A 25960-nucleotide genomic window follows, 5' to 3' on the forward strand; every position below is an offset into this window, starting at 1 on the left:
AACCTTCTTCTCTCTAACGAAAACAACCTCAAGTCCATCAGCCTTTCCTCATAAGATTTTCCCTCCATACCAGGCAACATCCTGGTAAATCTCCTCTGCACCCGTTCCAAAGCTTCCACGTCCTTCCTATAATGAGGCGACCAGAACTGTACGCAATACTCCAAATGCGGCCGTACTAGAGTTTTGTACAACTGCAACATGACCTCATGGCTCCGGAACTCAATCCCTCTACCAATAAAGGCCAACACACCATAGGCCTTCTTCACAACCCTCTCAACCTGGGTGGCAACTTTCAGGGATTTATGTACATGGACACCGAGATCCCTCTGCTCATCCACACTACCAAGAATTTTACCATTAGCCAAATATTCCGCATTTCTGTTATTCTTTCCAAAGTGAATCACCTCACACTTCTCCACATTAAACTCCATTTGCCACCTCTCAGCCCAGCTCTGCAGCTTATCTATGTCCCTCTGTAACCTGCAACATCCTTCCGCACTGTCTACAACTCCACCGACTTTAGTGTCGTCTGCAAATTTACTCACCCATCCTTCTGCGCCCTCCTCTAGGTCATTTATAAAAATGACAAACAGCAACGGCCCCAGAACAGATCCTTGTGGTACGCCACTCGTAACTGAACTCCATTCTGAACATTTCCCATCAACTACCACTCTCTGTCTTCTTTCAACTAGCCAATTTCTGATCCACATCTCTAAATCACCCTCAATCCCCAGCCTCCGTATTTTCTGCAATAGCCGACCGTGGGGAACCTTATCAAACGCTTTACTGAAATCCATATACACCACATCAACTGCTCTACCCTCGTCTACCTGTTCAGTCACCTTCTCAAAGAACTCGATAAGGTTTGTGAGGCATGACCTACCCTTCACAAAACCATGCTGACTGTCCCTAATCATATTATTCCTATCTAGATGATTATAAATCGTATCTTTTATAATCCTCTCCAAGACTTTACCCACCACAGACGTTAGGCTCACCGGCCTATAGTTACCAGGGTTATATCTACTCCCCTTCTTGAACAAAGGGACCACATTTGCTATCCTCCAGTCCTCTGGCACTATTCCTGTAGCCAATGATGACCTAAAAATCAAAGCCAAAGGCTCAGCAATCTCTTCCCTGGCTTCCCAGAGAATCCTAGGATAAATCCCATCCGGCCCCGGGGACTTATCTATTTTCACCTTGTCCAGAATTGCCAACACTTCTTCCCTACGCACCTCAATGCCATCTATTCTAATAGCCTGGGTCTCAGCATTCTCCTCCACAATATTATCTTTTTCTTGAGTGAATACTGATGAAAAGTATTCATTTAGTATCTCGCTTATCTCCTCAGCCTCCACACACAACTTCCCACCACTGTCCTTGACTGGCCCTACTCTTACCCTAGTCATTCTTTTATTCCTGACATACCTATAGAAAGCTTTTAGGTTTTCCTTGATCCTACCTGCCAAAGACTTCTCATGTCCCCTCCTTGCTCGTCTCAGCTCTCTCTTTAGATCCTTCCTCGCTTCCTTGTAACTATCAAGCGCCCCAACTGAAACTTCACGCCTCATCTTCACATAGGCCTCCTTCTTCCTCTTAACAAGAGATTCCACTTCTTTGGTAAACCACGGTTCCCTCGTATATATAGTTCCCTAATATATACAGTGTTAAACTCTCCTACACACACTGTAATATGTAGTGTTAAAAACTCCTACACACTGTGTAATAAATATACAGGGTTAAACTCTCCTACATACACTGTAATATATACAGGGTTAAATTCCCCTACACACGCTCTGTATTATATACAGGGTTAAACTCTCCATACACAATTACAGGGTTAAAGACTCCTCCACACACACTGCAATATATACAGGGTTAAACTCTGCTACACATGCACTATGTAGTATATACAGGGTTAAACTATTCTACACACATGTAATAGATACATGATTAAACCAGCCAACACACACTGAGTATTATATAAAGGGTTAAACTTGTCTAAACATCAATATAATGCATCCACGGTTAAACTCTTCAACAGATGTTTGTAATATATAGAGTTAAATACCCCTACACACACTGTGTAATATATACAGGGTTAATCTCATCTGTACACACTGAGTAATATAGACAGGGGTTAAACTCTCCACACACAATGTGTAATTATATATAGGGGTAAGTTTGCCGACACACACAACGTTAATATATACAGGGTTAAAAACTCCTACACACCCACACTGCAATATATACAGATTTAAATTCTCCTATACACAGTTTGTAACATATACAGGGTCAACTCTTTTACAGACACACGGTATAATTTATGCATGGTTCACCTCTCCTACACACACTGCTTAATATATACAGAGAGCTGGATTCTCCGATTCTGGGGCTATGTCCCCATGCCGGCGTGGGAACGGAGGCATTTTACGCCCGAAAATTCAGTGCGAAATGGCCACTGAACCTCCGCGTAGCTGGGGACTAGCATGCCGGCAGGGTGGAGCACCTGGCTCTAGCTGCCGATTTGGCCCCGAGAATTGCCAGATCCGTGGTCACACATGTGCACGGCCTGCAGTGGCCACGCCGTGCAACCTGCTGCCGGCCGCTTGCGGGCCGGCCTGCAAAATAGTGCCCTCCCTTTGGCCGGCTCGAGCACCCTGGACCACCCCCAACAGTGCCCCCAGCCCCTGATAAAGTCCCCCTGCCCGCGGATCGGCCCTGCCCCGACTGTGGCGGTGCTGGATTGAGTCCGCAACCGCCACACCGAGTTCCTGACGGGTGAGACCATGGGAGACCAATGTCACCGATGCTCCGCCCCCGACTGGCCGAGTTCCTGATGGCGTTGGTCTCCCATGGTATCACCAGTCATGAATTTGGCCAGTCGGGGCGGAGCATCGGGGCGGGCCTCAGGCGACTAGGGACTTTTCATTGCAGTGTTAATGTAAGCCTACTTGTGACAAGAAAGGTTATTAAAATTAAAAGAAAATTACATAGTGGATTGTAGCTCTTAACACTTCATTTATTACACAGTGTGTATAGTGGAATTTATCACAATGTATTACAATATGTGTGCAGTGTGTTGGAGAATTTAACCCTGTATATTACATAGATGTTTAGACAAGTTGAACGCAGTACATATTACACAATGTGTGGGAATGAGGGTTTAACCCCGTATATATTACACAGTGTGTAGGAGAGATTAACACTGTATATGTTACAAATTTATGTAGGAGTGTTTAACACAGTATATTTTGTGTGGGCGAGTTTAACCCTGTACACATTACATAGTGGGCGGGATTCTCCATCCCACCGCACCAGGAATGGAGAATCCCAACGGTGCGGCACGTTGTCAGGATTCTCCGTTTCGCCGGCTGCCCAATGGGGTTTCCCATTGTACGGCAGCTGCACGCTGTCGGGAAACACCCGGATGCTGGCGCAATGGAGAACGGGGAGTTCAGCCCAGTGTATCTGAGAGGATTTAACACTGTGTATATTACACAGTGCATGTAGGAGAGCTTAATCCTGTATATATTGCATTGTGTGTAGGACAGTTTAACCCTGTATAAACTACAGAGTGTGTGGAGGAGAGCCGAACCCTGTATATATTACACAGCATGTGTGTAGGAGAGTTTAACCCTGTATAGATTACACAGTGTGTGGTTAAGAGAGTTTAACCCTGTATATATTACACAGTGTGTGGTTAGGAGAGTTTAACCCTGTATATATTACACAGTGTGTGGTTAGGAGAGTTTAACCCTGGATATATTACACAATGTGTGGTTAGGAGAGTTTAACCCCGTATATATTACATAGTGTGTGGTTAGAAGAGTTTAACCCCGTATATATTACACAGTGTGTGGTTAGGAGAGTTTAACCTTGTATATATTACACAGTGTGTGGAGGAAAGGTTAACCATACATATATTACACAGTGTATGCAGGAGAGGTAAACCCTGTATAAGTTCATAAGATGTAGGAGCAGAAATAAGCCATTCGGCCCATCAAGTCTGCTCCGCCATTCTGTCATGGCTGATATGTTCCTCATCTGCTACCTACAATGTTACAGACCAAGAGCTGGATTGCAAAATCAGCCAGAACATTTCCTCCCTAGGTTTGTCATATGAGGAGAGATTGAACAGTTTAGGTCTGTACTCGCTAGAGTTTAGAAGAACGAGGGGAGATCTCATTGAAGTATACAAGATGCTAAAAGGTATGGATAAAGTAGACGTGGAGCTGATGCTTCCTCTTGTGGGGCATTCTAAACTTGACCTAGGAATGGGAGTGGGCAGTTTAGCGTCCCAAGCCTAATACCCTCCATGTGATCGTGGCTGATCCCATCCTGGCCTCAACCCCACTGTCCTGCCCGTTCTCCATAACCCTTCAACCCATTACCGATTAAAAATCTGTCTAACACCTCCTTAAATTTACTCACTGTCCCAGCATCCACAGCACTCTGGGCTAGCGAATTCCACAGACTCACAACCCTCTGGGAGAAGTAGTTTTTCCTCAAATCTGTTTTCAATTTGCTACCTCTTATTCTAAGATTATGACCTCTCGTTTTAGAATGCCCCACAAGAGGAAGCATCAGCTCCATGTCTACTTTATCCATACCTTTTAGCATCTTGTATACCTCAATGAGATCTACCCTCATTCTTCTAAACTCTAGCGAGTATAGGCCTAAACTGTTCAATCTCTCCTCACATGACAAACCTCTGGAATCAATCTAGTGAACCTCTTCTGAACTGTCTCCGATGCCACGACAACTTTCCTCAAATAAGGGGACCAGAACTGTGCACAATACTCCAGATCTTCGATCCAACCTAGTAAATTACCCCTAATCCCATGTCATCTTACCTTGTGAATTAATCTTCAATGTGACACCTTATCAAACGCCTTCCGAAAATCCAGATATACTACATCTACAGGATCCTCGTTATCCACTTTGTTTGTTACATCTTCGATGAACTCAAGCACATTAGCCAAACATGATTTGCCCTTCATAAAATCATGCTGACTCTGATGGATAGCGCTTTGGATTTCCAAATGCCCTGATATTACGTCCTTTAATAACTGATTCTAACAATTTTCCAACCACAGATGTTAAACTAACTGGTGAATAATTTCCCACGTTTTGCCTCCCTTTTTGAATAAGGGTGTTACATTAGCATTTTTCTAATCCACTGGAACCTTTCCTATGTGTGGTGAATCACAGTAGAGTAATTCACACTGGATTACTATGTCTCTGTAAACTCGGCACACGAGCAGTTGCGCTGCTCTGCCACTAGGGGGAGATGCACTGGGAGTGTACGGGAGTTTGTACTGGCTCCACCCTTGGCTCCACCAACGGCTCCTCCCCCCAACCGGAAGTATAAAGATTGATGCTGAGAGCCTGCCTGCAGTTCATCTGGAGTTCATCGTGTCACAGGCAGGCTCTGTTGTAAGACAATTAAAACCACTGTTCACTTCTAACCACGTGTCGCGTGAATTGATGGTCTCATCAATTTAATCGTCTTACAAAACGGCAAGGAATGACCATGGAATCAGCCCTCAAGCCTAACTGACTGGTACTCAACCGCAGGATGCAGAGGCAAAATAAATCTTTTCGCATTGGCTCCGATGTTTTAAGGCCTACCTGGCTGAAGCAAGCACCCCAGAAACAACGGAGGAGCAGAAATTCAGTCTACTGCACGCGACGGTGAGCCATCGTATATCTACTCAGCTAAACTGTACCGGCTCATATACAGAGGCCCTGGCCCTACTAGATAGAATGTACGTGAGGCCTATCAATGAGGTCTACACGCACCACGTTTTTACTACTCGCCGCCAGCGCCCTACAGAATCGCTAGAAGAATTCCTCAGAGACTTAAAAGCCTTATCCCGGGACTGTAATTATCAGGCTGTAACTGCTGCAGAACATAGAGAACTTGCTGTCCGCGATGTCTTTGTCCCAGGCCTTAGATCAAATTACGTGCGCCAGCGACTGCTGGAGAAGGGGGCCCTAAATTTAGAAGATAATGTTGAACTCGCTACAACTATGGAGGTCTCATTTCGCAGCCTCACCTCGTTTCCTGCCGACTGCGCAACCCCATCATGGGCCCCCGACCAGCGTCTCCCCCAGGTCTGCGCCGCGTGGCCACCCAGCCACAAAGCTGCCCCAGCCTGCCACTTTTGTGGCCAGCCCCAGCACTCGCGGCAGCACTGCCCGGCCCGCAACACGATCTGCAGCAGCTGCGGGCGAAAAGGCCACTACGCCAGAGTGTGCCTGGCAAGGAAGGCCCCAGCCCCTAAAACTCCAGCGGCACAGAGTAATTGCTCTCCGCACTTCGCAGGCCCTGGAACGCAGTGGCCTATGTCCCGACTCCGACCCACCATCTTCCTCGCCACCCGCCACGTGCGATCCACGGGGGCGGCCAGCTTGGGCCCCATCCTCTCCACACTCAGGAAACTCGATTGAAGACTGCGACCTTAGCGGGCACGCATCGCGGGGCCATCCCAGCGCAGCCGACCGAGCCGCCAGCTACCCGCAATTCAACGCAGTCACACTGGACCAATCGCGCCCAAAGCATCTCAACAACTCTATGACAATGGTCAAAATCAACGGGTACAGTACACCATGCCTTTTCGACTCCGGGAGCACTGAGAGCTTCGTGCACCCAGATCTGGTAAGATGCTGTTCACTCCCCGTTTTCCAGGCACGGCAAACTATCTCCCTCGCTTCGGGTTCCCACTCTGTCCATATCCAAGGGCGCACCGTCGCAACTCTAACAATCCAAGGCTCTAGCTATTCTAAATTCCAACTATACGTCCTGCCCGAACTCTGCGCCCCATTCTTATTGGGACTCGACTTTCCATGCAATCTCAAGAGTCTCACCCTACCCCCACTCACTATCTGCAGCCTAGCCATGCTGCGAATCTCCCCCCTTCCTCTCTTTGCCAACCTCACTCCGGACTGTGAACCCATAGCCACTCGCAGCAGGCGGGACAGCCTACAGGACAGGGTGTTCATTCGATCCGAGGTTCGGAGGCTTTTACGTGAGGGGATCATAGAGGCCAGTAACAGTCCCTGGAGAGCTCAGGTGGTGGTCGTCAAGACCGGGGAAAAATTCCGCATGGTCATAGATTATAGTCAGACTATTAATCGGTTTACGCTCCTCGATGCGTAACCCCTCCCCAGGATTGAAGACATGGTGAATCCGATCGCCCAGTGTCGGATTTTTTCCACGGTGGATCTGAAGTCTGCATACCACCAACTCCCAATCCGCCCGGAGGACCGCCACTTCACTGCGTTTGAGGCCGATGGCCGCCTCTTCCCCTTCCTCTGGGTCCCCTTTGGCGTCACAAATGGGGTTTCGGTGTTCCAATGAGCAATGGACCGAATGGTGGACCAGTACGGGCTGCGGGCCACGTTTCCGTCACCATCTGCGGCTATGACCAGCAGGACCACGATGCCAACGTCAACCGATTTCTCCAGATGGCCCAGAAGCTTAACCTCACATACAACAAAGAGAAATACGTTTTCCGCATGACCAGACTAGCCATCCTCGGCAATGTCGTGGAAAATGGAGTCCTGGGTCCCGACCCAGACCGTATGTGCCCTCTCTTAGAACTCCCTCTCCCTCATTGTCCCAAGGCTCTCAAACGGTGCTTGGGATTCTTTTCGTATTATGCCCAGTGGGTGTCTCAATATGCGGACAAAGCCCGCCCACTATTTAAGGCCACACTTTTTCCCCTGTCAGCTGAGGCTCGCCAGGCATTCAACTGCATCAAGGAGGTCATCGCCAAGGCTGCCATGCGGGCGGCGGATGAATCCGTCCCTTTCCAGGTTGAGAGCGATGCCTCAGAGGTAGCTCTTGCAGCCACTCTAAATCAGGCAGGGAGACCAGTCGCATTTGTCTCCCGAACCCTCTCCGCTTCGGAACTTCGACACTCCTCAGTCAAAAAGGAAGCACAAGCCATTGTGGAAGCTATTCGTCACTGGAGGCACTACCTCGCAGGTAGAAGGTTCACCCTCATCACCGACCAAAGATTGGTTGCCTTCATGTTTGACAACTCGCAAAGGGGCAAAATTAAAAATGACAAAATTCTGAGCTGGAGGATCGAACTCTCCACCTACAATTACGATATTATGTATCGACCGGGGAAGCTCAACGAGCCCCCAGATGCCCTGTCACGCGGGACGTGTGCCAGCGCACAGAGCGACCGTTTAAGAACCATCCACAATGACCTCTGCCACCCGGGGTCACCCGGCTCGTCCACTACATTAAAGCCCAAAATCTGCCTTTCTCCACCGAGGAGGTAAAAGCCATCACCAGGGATTGCCCGATCTGCGCGGAGTGCAAACCTCATTTCTACAGACCAGACAGGGCCCACCTGGTCAAGGCTTCTAGGCCCTTTGAACGTCTCGCTATCGATTTCAAAGAGCCACTCCCCTAGGCTAACAGGAATGTGTACTTCCTGAACGTCATAGACGAGTTCTCCCGTTTTCCCTTTGACATCCCGTGCCCCAATATGACCTCCCACACAGTCATTATGGCCCTGCATAGTATCTTCACCCTGTTTGGTTTCCCCAGCTATGTACACAGCGACCGGGGTTCGTCCTTTATGAGCGACAAGCTGCGTCAGTACCTGCTCGGCAAGGGCATCGCCTCGAGCAGCACTACCAGCTATAACCCCATGGGTAACGGGCAGGTGCAGAGGGAGAATGCGACGGTCTGGAAGACCGTCCTACTGACCCTCTGGTCCAGGAATCTCCCGATCTCCTATTGGCAAGAAGTCCTCCCCGACGCGCTCCACGCTATTAGGTCCCTCTTATGTACCGCTACCAACCAGACCCCTCACGAGCGGCTCTTTATTTTTTCCAGGGGCACTACCACGGGAGTTTCGCTCCCGGCATGGTTGAAGTCACCGGGCCCAGTACTCCTCCGGAAGCACGTCAGGGCGCACAAAACTGACCCACTCGTAGAGAAAGTGCTTCTACTGCATTCAAACCCCCAGTACGCCTTCGTATAGTTCCGTGACGGCCGTCAGGACACTGTATCCCTCTGAGACCTAGCACCTGCAGGATCCAACCCCTCCCACTACCACCGCCGAGGTACCCCTCACACTACATCCCACCCAACTCGCCCCCGCACCTACCAGTTCGCTAAATTTTTTCGCGCACCCGCGCCAGCTAGCTCCCAGCGCCCCCAGTCGAACCAGGCGGGTACGAAGCTTGGGCGGAATTTCCCCCGGAGTCCGCCATCGTACCCAAACCGGCGGTGTTCATTCAGCCACCAGAAGGGTCTGCAACCCCGATGCTCCGCCGATCACAGCGGACAACTCGGCCACTGGACAGACTCAATCTGTAAGCCACCACCCCCGCCGGACTTGATTTTTTACAGGGAGTGAATGTGGTGAATCACAGTAGCGTAATTCACACTGTATTACTATGTCTCTGTAAGCTCGGCACATGAGCAGTTGTGCTGCTCTGCCACTAGGGGGAGATGCACTGGGAGTGTACGGGAGTTTGTACTGGGCACCACCCTTGGCTCCACCCACGGCTCCTCCCTCCTAACTGGAAGTATAAAGGTTGATGCTGAGAGCCTGCCTGCAGTTCATCTGGAGTTCATCGTGTCACAGACAGGCTCTGTTGTAAGACGATTAAAACCACTGTTCACTTCTAACCACGTGTCGCGTGAATTGATGGTCTCACACCGTAACCACGGAATTTTTGGAATATCATAAAGAATGGATCCACTATATCTGCTGCCACTTCCTTTAACACCCTAAGATGTAAGCCATCAGGCCCTGGGGACTTGTCTGTGTATATATTACACAGTGTGTGTAGAAGAGTTTAACCCTGTGTATATAATATTTATGTTTCGTCAAGTTGAACACTGTATATATTACTCAGCTTGTGGGTCGGTGATTTTAACCCTATATTTATTACTCAGTGTGCGAAGCAAGTTTATCTGTATATATTACACTGTGTGTTTTAGAAAATTTAACCCAGTATATTACACAGTGTGTGTAGTAGAGTTTGACCCTGTGTGTATTCCCTGTGTGTATCGGAGCATTTAACGCTGTATATATTACATAATGTGTTTAGGAATGCCCAAACCCTATATGTATTATGCACTGTGTGTGTGGATAAGAGTTTAATACTGCATATATTACATAGTGTATTTGTAAGAGAGTTTAACCCTGGATATTTAATACACTGTGTAGGAATGTTTTATCCTGTATATATTATACAGTGTGAAGGAAAATTTAACCTGCATATATTATACAGTATCTGTAGGAGAGTTTAACACCGCATATGTTACACAGTGTGTGTAGAAGAGTTTTACCCTGTATATATTACATAGAGTGTGTCTGACAGTGTAGTCCTGTGTATATGACACAGCGTGTATAGGAGAGTTTAACCCTGTATATATTACACAGTATGTGAATAGGACAGTTTAATCAAGTATATATTACACAGTGTGTGTAGGAGAGTTTAGCCCTGTATATATTGTAAAGTGTGTGTAGGAGAGTTTAACCCTGTATATATTGCAAAGTGTGTGAAGGAGAGTTTAGCCCTGTACATATTGCAAATTGTGTGTAGGAGAGTTTGGCCCTGTATATATTGCACAGTGTGTGTAGGAGAATTTAGCCCTGTATATATTGCACAGTGTGTGTAGGAGAATATTACCCTGTATCTATTGCACAGTGTGTGTAGGGGAGTTTAGCCCTGTATATATTGCACAGTGTGTGTAGGAGAGTATTACCCGGTACTTATTAAACAGGGCTGGTTTCTCCGATTCTGCGGCTGTGTCCGCAGGATCCGTCTGGTCTTCAGGAATTGAACAAACAAATGTGATACAAAATGGGTAATTGCTAGGATGAGAATGCTGAGTGAAAGGGGCCCCCCAAGGGCTGAAGAATGTGAAGTGAGCCAATCAGGATATATGGCCAGGTCAAGAAGTGTATAGGGATAGCCTATGGGAATTTTGCATTCATTACTGTTGCCTTATTTGGTCGTATGTATGTGAAATTTGATGCAACTTGAATGTACCTGTACAGAAAGGTTTTGTCCCGTTGTGCACTCTGGCTGTTGAAGATTCAGGAGACTGGTTGTGTCCTGCTCTCCCAATAGAGTGAGTCACCCCAGCTAGCTGGTTAAAATAAACAATAATTGATACTTGCAAATCCATCTCAAATTTTATTGAGACCAGACTGACAGCTAAAGAATCAGGATTGTCATTTGGTGCCAAAATCCGGGATTTCTCCAGACGATCACCTCTCATCTGCGAAATCAGAATTAGACTGATCTCGGACGGGGAAAGAGGAAATGGGCCCACGATGTGAGTAGCTGGAAAATGACCATGTCGATTTTCCTCTCTCTCAGTAGTCTGATTACAGTCTAATCACTCGCATTTGATCAGGTAAGACCGTCTCGATGAACTCAAAGGTCAGTCTGGTGGATTAGAAGAATTAATTTCAGTCAATGCAGGTACGGCTGAGGGGTGGAACGTAACTGAGGGAATACGGAGTAACAATTCAGCTGGTGACTGATGGAATGTTGCCTAGTAAGTCAGTTGCATGTGAGTTGAAAATTAAAATTGGTTACATTAAACTACACTAATTCGGTTCAGGTCTTTAACGGGTTGAGGGAATGTCACAGAGACAATTCAGTTAAGACCGCTGATGAAATGTTCTGGAGACAATTCAATTCCGTACAATTAGAATTGGCTAAGTTAAAATTTATTCTTGGGAGATATGTTTTAAGAGTGAAACAAAGAATTGGGAGATGAATGGCCACTCGGGGGAACCAGAGACTTGGAAAGTTTAGAACAGTATCGGTAAGTGGAGGCTTCAGGATTGTTAAATTTATTTAGTGTTTTCTTTGCAAATTCAAACTTTTATTGTCCAGTTGGTTGAGATGAATGAAAGTATAATGCTTTGAATTCCTTTTGTTTGAATGGAGATCTTCGGCGGATGAATGAGTGTGTGTTTAAATAGAATTTGTGAACATCCTCTGGTATTCCTAGTTTTTAAAATGTTGTGTTTTGCAAAACGAAGTTGCACATCAATTAGGAGGTATACTCGGCAGTTAAAGTGAGATTTAAAACGGGGTAAGTATTTGAAAGTTCTTTAGAAATCAGTAATAATGATTAACATTGTGGGAGTTAATTGGAACATAATTCTCAGGAAGTAAACAAAAAGCAAAATCAAAATATATAAATTGGGATTTGCAAATGATTAGTTTCAACTCGGCATAGTCTTGGCTGCTCTAAAAAAAATAAGAAATAAGAGAACAAAGGAATCTAAATTGAAATGCAAAGACTAGGCATTTGGTGTGCGCCATGTGCTCCTTTGTTCGAGGCAGCCATGATGTACCTACAAAAAAAATTTTGTTCGGTGTGTTCCAAATTTGTCGAGATTTCAGTATTTTCTCTGGAAACTCACTACACATCAAATTTACTGATCGGGGATTTTCATACAGCAAAGACTGTGGATTTTTTTTGGACTACATTGCAGATGGAGCTTTAAGGAATAAAGATATGGGACCGGAGCTTAGATTAGGAGTATTACTTGCAGTATCAGGAAATGAGAATCTGATGGCAGGGAAAGATTAATAAATATAGATGCAAAACAAATTAAGATATAAAAACCAATTGATAACTAGAGGAGATAAGGAAAGCAAAACTAGCAATAGAAAGAATGACACAGGGTTAATCAGCACACAATTCCAGCACACAATTCAGGGAAACCGACACAGGCCGTAAAAGCAATATCCCTTGACCCGAGGTGCCAAATGCGAGCTGGAGATAATGATCAAAGAGTTAGAACAGCAGGGAAAAGACAGCTTTTACCTTTGGCACTAAACATTACATATACTGTAAATTGCCACAAGGAGTTAATTCCCCGAACCACTTTCAGGCAATAGTAAGGGAGCTGATTAAACATGATTTGGCTTTAGTATATATTGATGATGTGTTAATTAGAGATGATGATCAGGGGGACACATGTTGAAAGAGTGACCAAAATTATTAAAACACTTAGTGAAGTAGGATTTAAAATAGGGTTAAAGAAATGCCAGATTGGCAGGAGCGAAGTCGACTATCTAGGGTATTCAGTGTCAAAGGCAGGTAGGGAAGCCAGTGTTGGGATGAGAGAGAAAGTTACTAGAATCACAGCGCCTGTTTCACGAAACGGAGTTCAGCAAATCATGAGAAATTTGGGGTATTTGAGACCAGTAGTGGAAGACTTTAGTCTTTATGCTTGACCTATTTTGAAACTTTGGAAAGGGGATTATAGGTGGACCAGTGAAGCACAGAGGAATTTGGACCAGTTAAAAACAGCTGTAGCAACATCCAGGCCATTAGAGGAGAGACATGAAGAGGATGATTTGAGCATTAAATTTGATCTGTACGCAAATGGATATGGTATGGTGCTTGCTAATCATAATACTCAGACACCTATCAAACACTGACAGGAAATTGGGCAAGGGCTGAATAAAAGTTTTCGGACATCGCAAAATGTCTGGCAGCCATAACAAAAAAGGATAGCAGAGATTGAAAATTTGTCAGACGGGAAGAAAATTTATGTCACAACTTAATTTTTAGAATTGACAGAGTTGACTAAGAGACAGGGTTGCCAGCAAGGCGCGAATACAGCTCGATGGGAAAGACGGGAAACCATTCTTTCACACCCCGCCTTAATGTTTATTCATAACATTACAAAGGGACAGAAACTTGATAAATCAGTTAGCAAAACAGAGTTGGTATATACGGATGGTGGTAAAGTTAAGGAGGACGTAAACAAGCTAGATGGGCATCCATTTTAAACATTTCAGGAAAGAAAATGGTGGAGAAACAGGGAGTAGCATAGAAACTGAGACACCGATGGAAGAATGGTCATGAGAGTATGCAGGCCCTCTTTTTCCTGGGAGCAGCAAAAGTAATTTGTACTTTTTAATCACAGCTGATTGAAGCACATGGGAAGTTGCATTAGAGAATTGGTCCCCAGTTTAAAATGATTCATTGTGAACATAATGAAACATTGTGTCAAAGGTGTGGCATGTCCTGTAGCCCAGTAGTTTAGTCAAGGAGTAATCATATGAAACCTAGGAGAATGACAGATACAGCGTAGTCAGACGACTTGATATTGCATTTAGAACAATAGAAATGGGGAAATCCTTCGGCTCAAAGAAATACTGATGATTGAAGTTTGTGACCACAAGATAAATTTTGACCATAGAGTGGTGTGCTAATGACAAATTGTAATTACTGCAGAGAAAACCTAGCTGACAACGAGTGATTGGGAAAGGGTGTGCAAGCTCATGGACAAGTGACAAACTTGTGGTATCGATTAGTGAGGGAGTACATAGTTTATGCTGTTGGGATGACCTGGGGACGTAAAATTAGCCTAACAGTGATTAGAGACCGTATCACTGCAATGATGCCGTGCCACAGGATAGATCATATCCCCCAACCGCTCGGACAAGGGAAAAAGGAAGGGTGTGGGTGTCAGGATGCCAGTGAATTGAAACCTGTTAGCAGCATCGATAGGACAGATGATACAGTGAAAATGTCATGTTCGGAACTTAGCTTTCAAAAAAATCCTGTCACAATCAGAATTAAAAACATTGAAGTAGATGCAGTAGCAATATCTGAAATATATCAGGGAAAGTTTCGACCTGATTGAATCACTGAGTTAGAAAAAGAGGAATGGTGGCAATGGAAATCCGGAAGTCCTGGCGAGGGTACTTCTGGAATATCCAAGCAAGTAAGGTTAAGGGGGTGGGGTTGTTGGGTTACGGGTATAGGGTGGATACGTGGGTTTGAGTAGGGTGATCATTGCTCGGCACAACATCGAGGGCCGAAGGGCCTGTTCTGTGCTGTACTGTTCTATGTTCTAAGAATAGGAAGATACAAATTAAGAAATAGGACCCTCTCCGCCTTTGACCTGTTCATTTGGGTTTCAGATGAAGCAACAATAATACAGATGAAGAACCTGAACAACACTCCGGAGAACAATGTTTGAGACAGTATGGGGGAAAAACTAATGATACAATTGGCTACATATTTGAGGGAATTAAATGACAGAGCCCGGAAGAAAAACCATACGGGTTAGAAACAAATCAAAATTTCAAATTATTACTGAATAGTGAAACCTCCGGTCAGACATCTTTAACTGGATGTTAGCTGATGGGTGATCTGTGGTCTCCAGGAGGCGGGTATTACGCGGTGGAGTTCTTAAGGGTCTCGGCAGACAGCAGCAACTGACGAGGAACCCCCACATTTTAAATGACAATCCTGATTCTTTTGCTGTCAGTCTGGTCTCAATAGAATTTGAGATGGATTTGCAAGTATCAATTATTGTTTATTTTAACTAGCTAGCTGGGGTGACTCACTCTATTGGGAGAGCAGGACACAACCAGTCTCCTGAATCTTCAACAGCCAGAGTACACAACGGGACAAAACCTTTCTGTACAGATACATTCAAGTTGCATCAAATTTCACATACATATGACCAAATAAGGCAACAGTAATGAATGCAAAATTTCCATAGGCTATCCCTGTACACTTCTTAACCTGGCCATATATCCTGATTGGCTCATTTCACATTCTTCAGCCCTGGGCTCACTTCACATTCTTCAGCCCTTGCGGGGGGGGGGGGGGGCCCTTTCACTCAGCATTCTCATCCTAGCAATTACTCATTTTGTATCACATTCGTTTGTTCAATTCCTCACCCCCCCCCCTCCCCCGACTGTGGCTGCGCTGGACACAGTCTGCAGCCGCCACGCGGGGTCCCCGAAAAGTGAGAGGATACGTGCACCATGCCGTCGGGGTCTTGGCCAATCAAGGGCAGAGCATCAGGGGAGGGGCTCTGGTGATGCCCTGAGGCCGTCCCGATGGCGTGGGGCGTACTCCTCGAGTATGTTGTTTTGAGGGGGCGGAGCATCGACAAAAGGGCGCCGCCCCTGATTCCGGCGTAAAAATAGGTTCTCCGGCTGATTGCCGAACGTGATTCACATGTTGGCGATCGGAGAATCCCGACCATAGAGTCTGTACGAGAGTTTTAGCCTGTATTTATCACAGTGTGTGTAGGAGAGTTTAACTCTGTATATATTACACAATGTGTGTAGGAGAGCTTAGCCCTGTATATATTGCACAGTGTGTGTAAGACAGCTTAACTGTATATATTACACAGTGCCTGTAGGAGAGTTTAACCCTGTATATATTACAGTGTGGGGAGGAGAATTTAACCTTGTATATAATACATTATGTGAGGGAGAGTTCAACCTGTTTCTATTACACACTGACTCTCGTGTTTTTAAACCTGTGCGTATTACTCTTACCTGTCCCCTGTACGGAATTCCTGTCTTGTAATATTGTTCCACATCCTCAAATGCCATCTTTGTGATTTTCTTAACAATTTTACACTCAGCAGATTTCTCCAATAAATTACCTGAAAATGAGATACCACAGATTATTACTGACATGAGAGTGATAAACTGAGAGAGGTGGAGAGAGACAGAGAGAGAGAGAGAGAGAGACAGAGGCAGAGACAGCATGATGGTGTGATGATCGGAATACCTTACCCCTTTAAGAGGCTTGTGATGATCGGAATACATTGCCCCTTTAAGAGGCTTGGAACCCTGGGGGACTCCGCCTCTGGCTACGCCCCCTGGGAAACAGTACTTAAGATGAGACTCCATTTTGCGAGCACACTTCTCATGGGGGCTGCCATTGTTCACTGCTTATTAAAGCCTTTGATTACTGACCTAACTTTTGTGTCGTAATTGAGAGTGCCTCAATTTAATAAGCAGTGCACATCAAGATGGACAGCGGTCTGAAACCAGAGAAACTCAACCTGGATGGCAGGACGCCTGAAGCCTCGGAAATCTTTAAACATTGGCTCCGGTGTTTTGAGGATTATCTGGACTCCTCACCGTCTGATGTCGACAGCGCTCGCAAGCTGCGCTTCTTACATGGCCGGGTGAGCCACCGAATCTCCGCCATGATTGAAACCGCTACGACCTATGAGGCGGCGATCGAAATATTGAAGAAACGCTTCATAAAGACTACCAATGAGGTACATGCCAGGCATTTGCTCTCGACCTGCAACCAGCGCTCCGGGGAAATGCTGGACGAGTTCGTGGAAAGACTCACCGCGCTCGCGAGGAACTGCGACCACAAAGCAGTGACGGCTGAAGAACACAGGGACTTACACATCCGCGATGCCCTTGTGTCTGGCATCAGGTCATCGTACATCCGGCAGCGGCTCCTAGAAGACGGGGCGAAGGATCTCCAAGGCACGGTAACGCTCAGCTTTTCTCTCAAAACGGCCCACCGTAATCTCCGTACGTACTCCGCGGACCTTACGAATCCCTCTTGATCCCCTCCAGACTCGGCCACGCTACAGGCCTGTGCCACGCATCGATCCAATCACTCCGGGGGCTCCCCATGCTATTTCTGTGGGCAAGGCCAGCACCCACGTCAGCGTTGTCCGGCCCGATCCGCGATCTACAACGACTGCGGGAAGAAAGGGCACTTCGCGAAAGTCTGCCTGGCTGGGCCCAAAGGCCACAAACAAAAGTCTCACCGGGCCCAGAAATCAAGCTCCCGGCCTCACAGACCCCGCAACGCGGCTGCACTGCGGCCAGACACGCCCACTTCTGACGCGTCATCGACCTCGTGCGAGTCATGGGAGCGGCCATCTTGGCGGCGGCCATCTTCGAAACCCGACACGTGCGACCGGCGGCGGCGGCCATCTTGTGACTCCGGGCGGCCATTTTGTGAGTCCGACTCTGACGGCCCGCACCTAGGAGCGATCACGCTTGATCAATCACGGCCGAAACACCTACGAAACTCGATGATGCGGGTGCGAATCAACGGCCAAGACACTCCCTGCCTGTTCGACTCCGGGAGCACGGAGAGCTTTATCCACCCAGACACGGTAAGGCGCTGCTCCCTGCGCACCCATCCCGCCTCCCAAACTATCGCCCTCGCCTCAGGGTCCCATTTGGTTCAAATCACGGGGCATTGTGTCGCTGACCTCACAATTCAAGGCGCGAAATACTCCCGTTTTAAACTGTACATTTTTCCTCAACTCTGCGCCCCCCTGCTGCTTGGCCTCGACTTTCAGTGCAGCCACCGGAGCCTGACACTGAAGTTCAGCGGACCCCTGCCCCCACTCACAGTCTGCAGCCTGGCGACACTCAAAGTTGTGCCACCCCACCTCTTCGCGAACCTCACTCCCGACTGTAAGCCCATCGCCACCAAGAGTCGCCGGTACAGTACCCAAGACTTGACTTTCATCAAGTCGGAGGTTCAGCGGCTACTAAAAGAGGGGGTCATAGAGGCCAGCAACAGCCCTTGGAGGGCCCAGGTATTAGTAGTCCGCTCCGTGGAAAAGCAACGCATGGTTGTGGATTATAGCCAGACAATAAACCACTTCACACAACTCGATGCGTACCCACTTCCCCGAATAGCTGAAATGGTGACCCAAATTGCCCAGTATTGGGTATTCTCCACGGTTGACCTCAAATCGGCCTACCACCAACTCCCTATTCGCTCAGAGGACCACCCCTACACGGCTTTTGAAGCAGCCGGTCGGCTGTTTCACTTCCTCAGGGTACCCTTTGGTGTTACAAACGGAGTCTCCGTTTTCCAGAGGGCGATGGATCAAATGGTGGACCAGTACGGCTTACGGGCGACCTTCCCGTACTTGGACAACGTCACCATCTGCGGCCATGACCAGCAGGACCACGACGCAAACCTGAGGAAGTTCCTCCAGACTGCCCGGGCCCTCAACCTCACCTACAACAAAGAGAAATGCGTGTTCCACACAACCCGGCTCGCCATCCTCGGCTACGTCGTGGAGAACGGGGTCCTAGGCCCGGACCCCGACCGCATGCGTCCCCTTAACGAACTCCCCCTCCCCCGTAGCCTCAAGGCACTCAAACGGTGCTTGGGGCTTTTCTCCTATTACGCCCAGTGGGTCCCCAGATATGGGGACAAAGCCCGGCCACTCATTAAGACCACGGTTTTTCCTCTGACGGATGAGGCCCAGTCGGCTTTCAACCGTATCAAGGCCGGCATCATCAAGGCCACCATGCACGCGGTGGACGAAGCCATCCCCTTTCAAATAGAAAGCGATGCATCAGACGTCGCCCTGGCTGCTACCCTCAACCAAGCGGGCAGACCAGTAGCGTTCTTCTCCCGAACCCTCAACGCCTCGGAAATTCAACACTCTGCAGTCGAGAAGGAGGCACAAGCCATAGTGGAGGCCGTGCGACACTGGAGGCACTACCTAGCTGGTAGGAGGTTCACCCTCATCACCGACCAACGGTCAGTCGCCTTTATGTTCGATAACGCACAACGGGGCAAAATAAAGAACGACAAGATTCTGAGGTGGAGAATAGAGCTCTCCACCTATATGTACGATATTAAATATCGCCCGGGGAAGCTCAACGAGTCCCCAGATGCCCTGTCTCGCGGCACGTGCGCCAACGCGCAATTGGACCGCCTGAGAGCCATCCACGATGACCTCTGCCACCCGGGGGTCACCCGGCTTGCCCACTTCATCAAGTCCCGCAACCTGCCCTACTCCACAGGGGAGGTCAAGACCATGACTAAGGCATGCCAGATCTGTGCAGAATGCAAACCGCAGTTCTATCGACCAGACAAGGCCCGCCTGATAAAAGCCTCTGGGCCCTTTGAACGACCAAGCGTGGACTTCAAAGGGCCTCTCCCGTCCAACAACCGTAACATCTATTTCCTCACCGTCATCGATGAATTCTCCCGCTTCCCTTTTGCTGTCCCCTGCCCCGATACTACCTCGGCCTCCGTGATCAAGGCACTGCGCAGCACCTTCGCTCTGTTTGGTTTCCCCGCTTATATCCACAGCGACCGGGGTACATCGTTCATGAGCGATGAGCTGCGTCGGTACCTGCTCAGCAAGGACATCGCCTCGAGCAGGACGACGAGCTATAACCCGCGGGGAAACGGGCAAGTGGAGAGGGAGAACGCGACAGTTTGGAAGGCTGTCCTCCTAGCCCTACGGTCAAGGAGTCTCCCTATCGCCCACTGGCAGGAGGTCCTACCCGATGCCCTGCACTCCATTAGGTCGCTCCTCTGTACGGCCACGAACGAGACCCCTCACAATCGTTTGTTTGTCTTCCCCAGGAAGTCCACCTCTGGAGTCTCGCTTCCACCCTGGCTGACGACTCCGGGTCCCGTCCTACTCCGGAGGCATGTGAGGAGCCATAAAACAGATCCCATAGTCGAGAGGGTCCACCTGCTGCACGCAAACCCTCGTTATGCCTACGTCGAGCACCCCGATGGCAGGCAGGATACTGTATCCCTGCGAGACCTGGCACCCGCTGGCTCTCCCACTGACTCCACCGATCCTCCCACCGACCCCCTCCTTCTACCGACGCTCCCGGCCCTACACCGAACGCCGACTTCGACAGCGCCCCCTCCATAGCGCCCCCTGCCCCCCAGCCGACACCGACCACCCTAATCACTCCTGATACCCCCCCCCTCTCCAAGGCGGACAAAGCTTCAGTCAACCGTGCTCCCGGATAGACCACCATCGGAACCGACCGCATCCACGGCGCCACCACCGGAGCGGCGAAAGTCAGCACGGACTATCAGACCACCACAAAGACTGAACTTATAATTTAAAAACACTTCATCCCCGACGGACTATGTGTTTTTTTTGAACAGGGGGTGAATGTGATGATCGGAATACCTTGCCCCTTTAAGAGGCTTGTGATGATCGGAATACAGTGCCCCTTTAAGAGGCTTGGAACCCTGGGGGACTCCGCCTCTGGCTACGCCCCCTGGGAAACAGTACTTAAGATGAGACTCCATTTTGCGAGCACACTTCTCATGGAGGCTGCCATTGTTCACTGCTTATTAAAGCCTTTGATTACTGACCTAACTTTCGTGTCGTAATTGAGAGTGCCTCAGATGGAGAGAGAGATAAAGAGACATGCTGAGGGTGAAAGAGTTTTGCAGAGAGAGACACAAACAAAGAAAGAGACAGATAGAGTAAACGTCTAGAACAGAGACCTTATGTGAGTTAATGAGCAAAAAGCCACTGAGAGACTGATGGTGTTATGAATTGAGGGGAATTAAGGATAAAAAATGAACTTGGGGTGAAAGAAAATAAAACAGGAAGATGTCGAAATGGATGTTGCGATGTGAATTATCACAGAAATAGGAAAAACAATTGATTACCGAGCTGACAGGAAGTAAACAATTGGGATATAGAAAAGCAAATGTCAATGTGGAGAGATAAGGAAATTGACACATATATGCAAAAAGCCGACTCCACGGGGTGGATAACAGCAAAGGGAAAAATGCTGCATCCATAGTGCAATGATTGGGGAGAAAGAGAGACAGAGAAAAACACAGACACAGCTACCATCAGCCGTACCCAGCTACAGAAACTGTCTCCGAAACAAGGTATTGCTAAACAGGCAGTCAGTTAGGATCAAACTCCGAACCGAGCAGAGTTCGCCTTCACTGAACCTGAAGATGGTTTTCCCAGATGTGGCCACATAACCTATATATGGTAATTATTTGCTGGATTTAGCTCGTGGAGTTATATAATATTAGACGTTGTTTGGGCGTCTCAGATTTCCAGGGAATGTAGGTGGTTGGAACCAAGGGGTAATTTCCTGTATTACTGTGTGCATGCAGTTTTGTCGGTGCCATTGCTGATGCCTTTTTTGGCAATAGAAAATTTAAATGAGATATTGACAGATCACGTGAATTGTGGAAAAATTGTGGCAGATGGATTTTAATGTAAGCAAGGGTGAGATTATCCATTTTGACCAAAAAAGGATAGAGGAAAGTACTTTCTAAATGGAAAGAGATTAGGTATAGTGGATGTCCAAAGAGACTTGGGGGTTCAGGTGATTAGGTCCTTAAAATGCTAGGAACAGGTGCAGAAAATAATCAAAAAGTCTAATGAATGTAGCCTTTATATCTAAAGGATTGGAATATACAGACACAGGTGTTACGCTGCAGCTATACAAAACCCTGGTTAAACCTCAATTGGAGTCATGTGAGCAGTTCTGGGCACCACACATCAGGATGAATATTTCTCCTTGGAGAGAGTGCAACGTAGGTTTACAAAATTCCTGAGACCCAGGAGACCCGGAGTTCAGGTCAGAGGTGGACATGGACCTTCCGTCACAGCTATCTCCAACATCTTCCACCATCTCAGAGACTATCACCTCGGTTGGGAAAACTAGTGAAGAGGCTCCTAGGACACAATCTGGTGCCCAGCACACATCGCATCCGGTACAGCAGGGGGAGGTAGGAGCAGCCGAGGGGCCGGAGTGTCGGAGGGCTGTCCAGCTCCAGGAACCAGCTGCCGCCCAGACGGATCCCGGGCTCCTGGAACATGCAGTCCCAGCCACAGTGGAGATGCAGGCAGGGACCCAGGATCTACGGGAGGGATGACGGCCGGCGTCCAGCACCTGCGGGCGTATGTGGAGGAGTCCATCCGCGTCCAGAAGCAGGGGTTGATGCCGGTAATGCGTGCCATCCAGGCCGAAACTGCATAGGTCGCGTCCGCGGGGGAGGCAATGGGGGTGGTGGTGTCGGATATGGGTCAGCGTCTGCAAGGCCTGGGGCATTCTGTGCAGGCGGGGACTGAAGCTCAGGTCAGGGCTACCCTCTCAACTGCCAGAGCCACCTGGAGATTGCAGCAGCGCTCCTCAGCGTGGCCCAGTCACAGCAGGCCATTGCTGAGAGTGTCGGCAACATTGCACAGGCGCAGGCCGGCGTGGTGCAGACACAGAGGGAGGTGACCCAGTCCCAAAGAGAAATGGCCCACTCACTGGCTGATGAGGGCATAGACCCTCAGGGTGATGGCACAGGCGCAGCGTGATGTGGTGCAGTCCCAGACGGAAATGGACCACTCCCTGTGCTCCATGGCCGCGAATGTCCCTGGTGGAGACTCAGGGGATGGCGCCACTTTCACACCCGCCCCATGGAGTAGCCCGGGGCCATCGTGCACCCTGAGGGAGGAGGTGCTGGAGCCTGTGCCGGTGACCCTCCGCAGCACCTTGGACACCCCCTCTCTCACCCCCCCTCCAGTCCCTGGTGCATCTGGTGGGCAGCGGGTAGAACAGGGTGGCACCATGCCACTTAGGATGCCCGAGCATCAGCCGAGCTCATCCAGGCCGGGCTGCCCCAGGAGACTTGCGCCACCGGGGACCCTCTTCGCAGAGCAGGAGTCACAGCAGTCCGCCTCCACTCCTGCTGTACCATCTGGGGATGTGTTAGGGCTCGTAAGGCCTGAAAGTTAGACACCAGTTAAGTTGGCATGGGTGCAGGCACAGTTTGGTTATAGAGGCTAGGGCACAGACTGTATTTACCTCTTCACATTAAACTCCTGTAAACACCGTTGAAACCTGCCTCTGTGCTCTTCCTGATGGATGTGGTGGGGTGGTCAGTGCTGGCCAGTGGGAGTGGGGGATGATTGAAGGCCCGTGGGTGAACCTTTCCCACCCCACCTCCCCGACCAGGGATTCTCCAGGGCCGTGTGATGGACTGGCCAGCTCGCATGCTGGGATCACCCAGGTGGAAGGTGTTACTGTGGGCATGAGTTAGACATTGTCAAACAATGGGGAGCACGGAGCTCATCGTATCATCCTCCTCCATCCCATGGACCAGACCTGCTGTCACTGCCAACCCAGTGCTCCTAGCTCATTGCACCGCAGGTACGTGTAACGAGGAGGAGGGGGGGGGGGGGGGGGGGGGAGAGGTTGCATGCGGGTCATTTGGTGGCGTGGGAGGTGAGGGGGTTTGGTGGTGTGGAAGATGAGAGGATGTGGGTCTGAGATGGTGGCGTCCATGCAGCTCCTCCTCCTCTCCGTCCTTGCCCTGTTGAGCGGGCAGCCCTCAAGCCTGAGCGGCTGCCAACTGTCCCCTTGCAGGCGCTCCTCTGCTGCAGCCTCCGCCTCCTCTCTGAGCGCCCCCGCTCATGCTGCCATAGGGCTTCATGCAGGGCTGCGGACATCGCCACAGTGACCAACATCGCAGCATGACCAAAAGCCATCATTTTCTGCAGGGGGTGCAAGGTAAACACGTTAACATGGGGCACACAGCCGTGCTCAACCAGGTGCCATGGGCTACACAGTGGCCCCCGTTTGGCACAGCAGGCCCCACCCATGCTTATTCTCTCCACCTCCACCCCCACGCCTTGGCCCCTAGGTGCCCCCAGTCCTGGCGTCCATCGCTGCTGCCAGGGGCACTTTTGGCTGGCACTGCCCTCACTGGGGGGCTGCCGTCGGTGTGGCCCTGGTTGGTCCCCCGGTGGGTGTCTGCCTGTTGGGTAGGGTGGCCGGAGGTGCGTGCCTATCGATACGGCACTGTCACTGTGTGCAACCAGGGGCCGAGGTGGGTGGTCAGCAAGATGGCCACCGTAATGGCGGTCGGTGCCTGGGTAATGGCCCCTGTCCTGTAGGGGGGCTCCCCGGCTGCTTGGCCTGTCCCCCCTCCCTCCCTGGCAGGCCCCCCACTGCCGCAGCCAGCACGGCTGCTGTCCAAACCGGAAGTCTGCAGTCACCCCACACCTCTTCCTCCCTCCTCTCTCTCGCTCAGCAGTGTCATAATATACACCAGTGTATCATGGTGCAGACACACATTGATGGACACACACAGGAACCAATCAACATATAAACACCGCAGCCAATTACCAGTTAGAATACACACAGGTACGACTTTCAACTGATCTATACCCCTGGCAAGGACATTGCCGTTGCCGATGCCCTCTCAACGTCGATCACAACTCCATATGATCAGCTTCATTTGCCAAACAGACGCCGAAGTTCAGTTTGCAGCCTCCCATTTGCCAGCTACGGATGCACGACTGATGCAGATTCGCCGCGAGATAGCAGCTGATCTTCTGCAGCGGGTGATGCACCTAATGTCAGACGGGTGGCTCAAGGGCCAATGCCCGCAATTTTACAACGTCCGCGATGACCTGCCGGTTGTTGACGGGGTGCTCCTGAAATTGGATCACATCGTTGTCCCACAAAGCATGCGCCAGCTAGTGTTGGAGCAACTCCAAGAAGGACACTTAGGCATCGAGAAGTGTCGCCGCAGGGCCAGAGAAGCCGTCTACTGGCCAGGCATCAATGATGACATCGCCAATGTGGTGCTCAACTGCTCTACCTGCCAGCGTTTCCAGCCCGCCCAACCACGGGAGACCCTGATGCCCCATGAGCTCGTCACATCGCCTTGGACCAAAGTGGGCATCGACTTGTTCCATGCCTTGGGCAGGGATTACGTCATCATCATCGACTACTTCTCCAGCTACCCGGAGGTCATCAGGCTGCACCACCTCACATCCTCGGCTGTGTTCAGGGCATGTAAGGAGACGTTTGCTCGACATGGCATTCCGCTGACGGTCATGTCGGACAATGGCCCCTGCTTCGCGAGCCAGGAATGGGCCGGCTTCGCTCAGCACTACAATTTTCGAGCACGTTACATCCAGTCCCCTATACCCTCAATCCAATGGGAAGGCGGAAAAGGGGGTCCACATCGTTAAGCCGCTCCTCAGCAAGGCCGCCGCCGCCGGCTCAGATTTCCATCTTGCTCTGCTGGCCTATCGCTCCGCCTCGCTCTTCACTGGCCTGTCGCCTGCTCAGCTGCTAATGAACCGCACCCTCAGAACGACGGTGCCATCAATTCTTGCTCCCAACCTGGATTATGTCCCCGTGCTCCACCGCATGCACATGTCTCAACTGCAGCAGAAAACTTCTTATGACTCACGGGTTGTTGACCTTCCCGACATCCATCCACACGACAAGGATCGCTTCCACCTCCCGGATGGTGGCTGGTCTGCGCCTGCTGTTGTTCTAAGACAGGTGGCCCCCCGCTCCTTCCTGCTCCGCTTACCGGATGGATTAATTGGGCGCCGCAACAGGCGTGCTCTTCGCCTGATTCCAGGGTCGTCAC

The 25960-nt window shown here is 49.5% G+C and overlaps 1 protein-coding gene across 3 annotated transcripts in view; it reads right to left on the reverse strand.

Annotated features, from left to right (window-relative positions):
* Positions 1 to 25960, reverse strand: part of LOC119979763 (alpha-2-macroglobulin-like) — a 412459-nt gene that overhangs the window by 189753 nt on the left and 196746 nt on the right. For all 3 annotated transcript variants that reach the window (XM_038822394.1, XM_038822396.1, XM_038822395.1), the window contains one exon: positions 16330 to 16439. In XM_038822394.1, coding sequence (XP_038678322.1) covers positions 16330 to 16439 — 110 coding nt within the window. The remainder of the gene's footprint in view (positions 1 to 16329; positions 16440 to 25960) is intronic.

This window comes from Scyliorhinus canicula, chromosome 16 (genome assembly GCF_902713615.1).
Source record: "Scyliorhinus canicula chromosome 16, sScyCan1.1, whole genome shotgun sequence".
In the NCBI taxonomy this organism is placed as follows: Eukaryota; Metazoa; Chordata; class Chondrichthyes; order Carcharhiniformes; family Scyliorhinidae; genus Scyliorhinus; species Scyliorhinus canicula.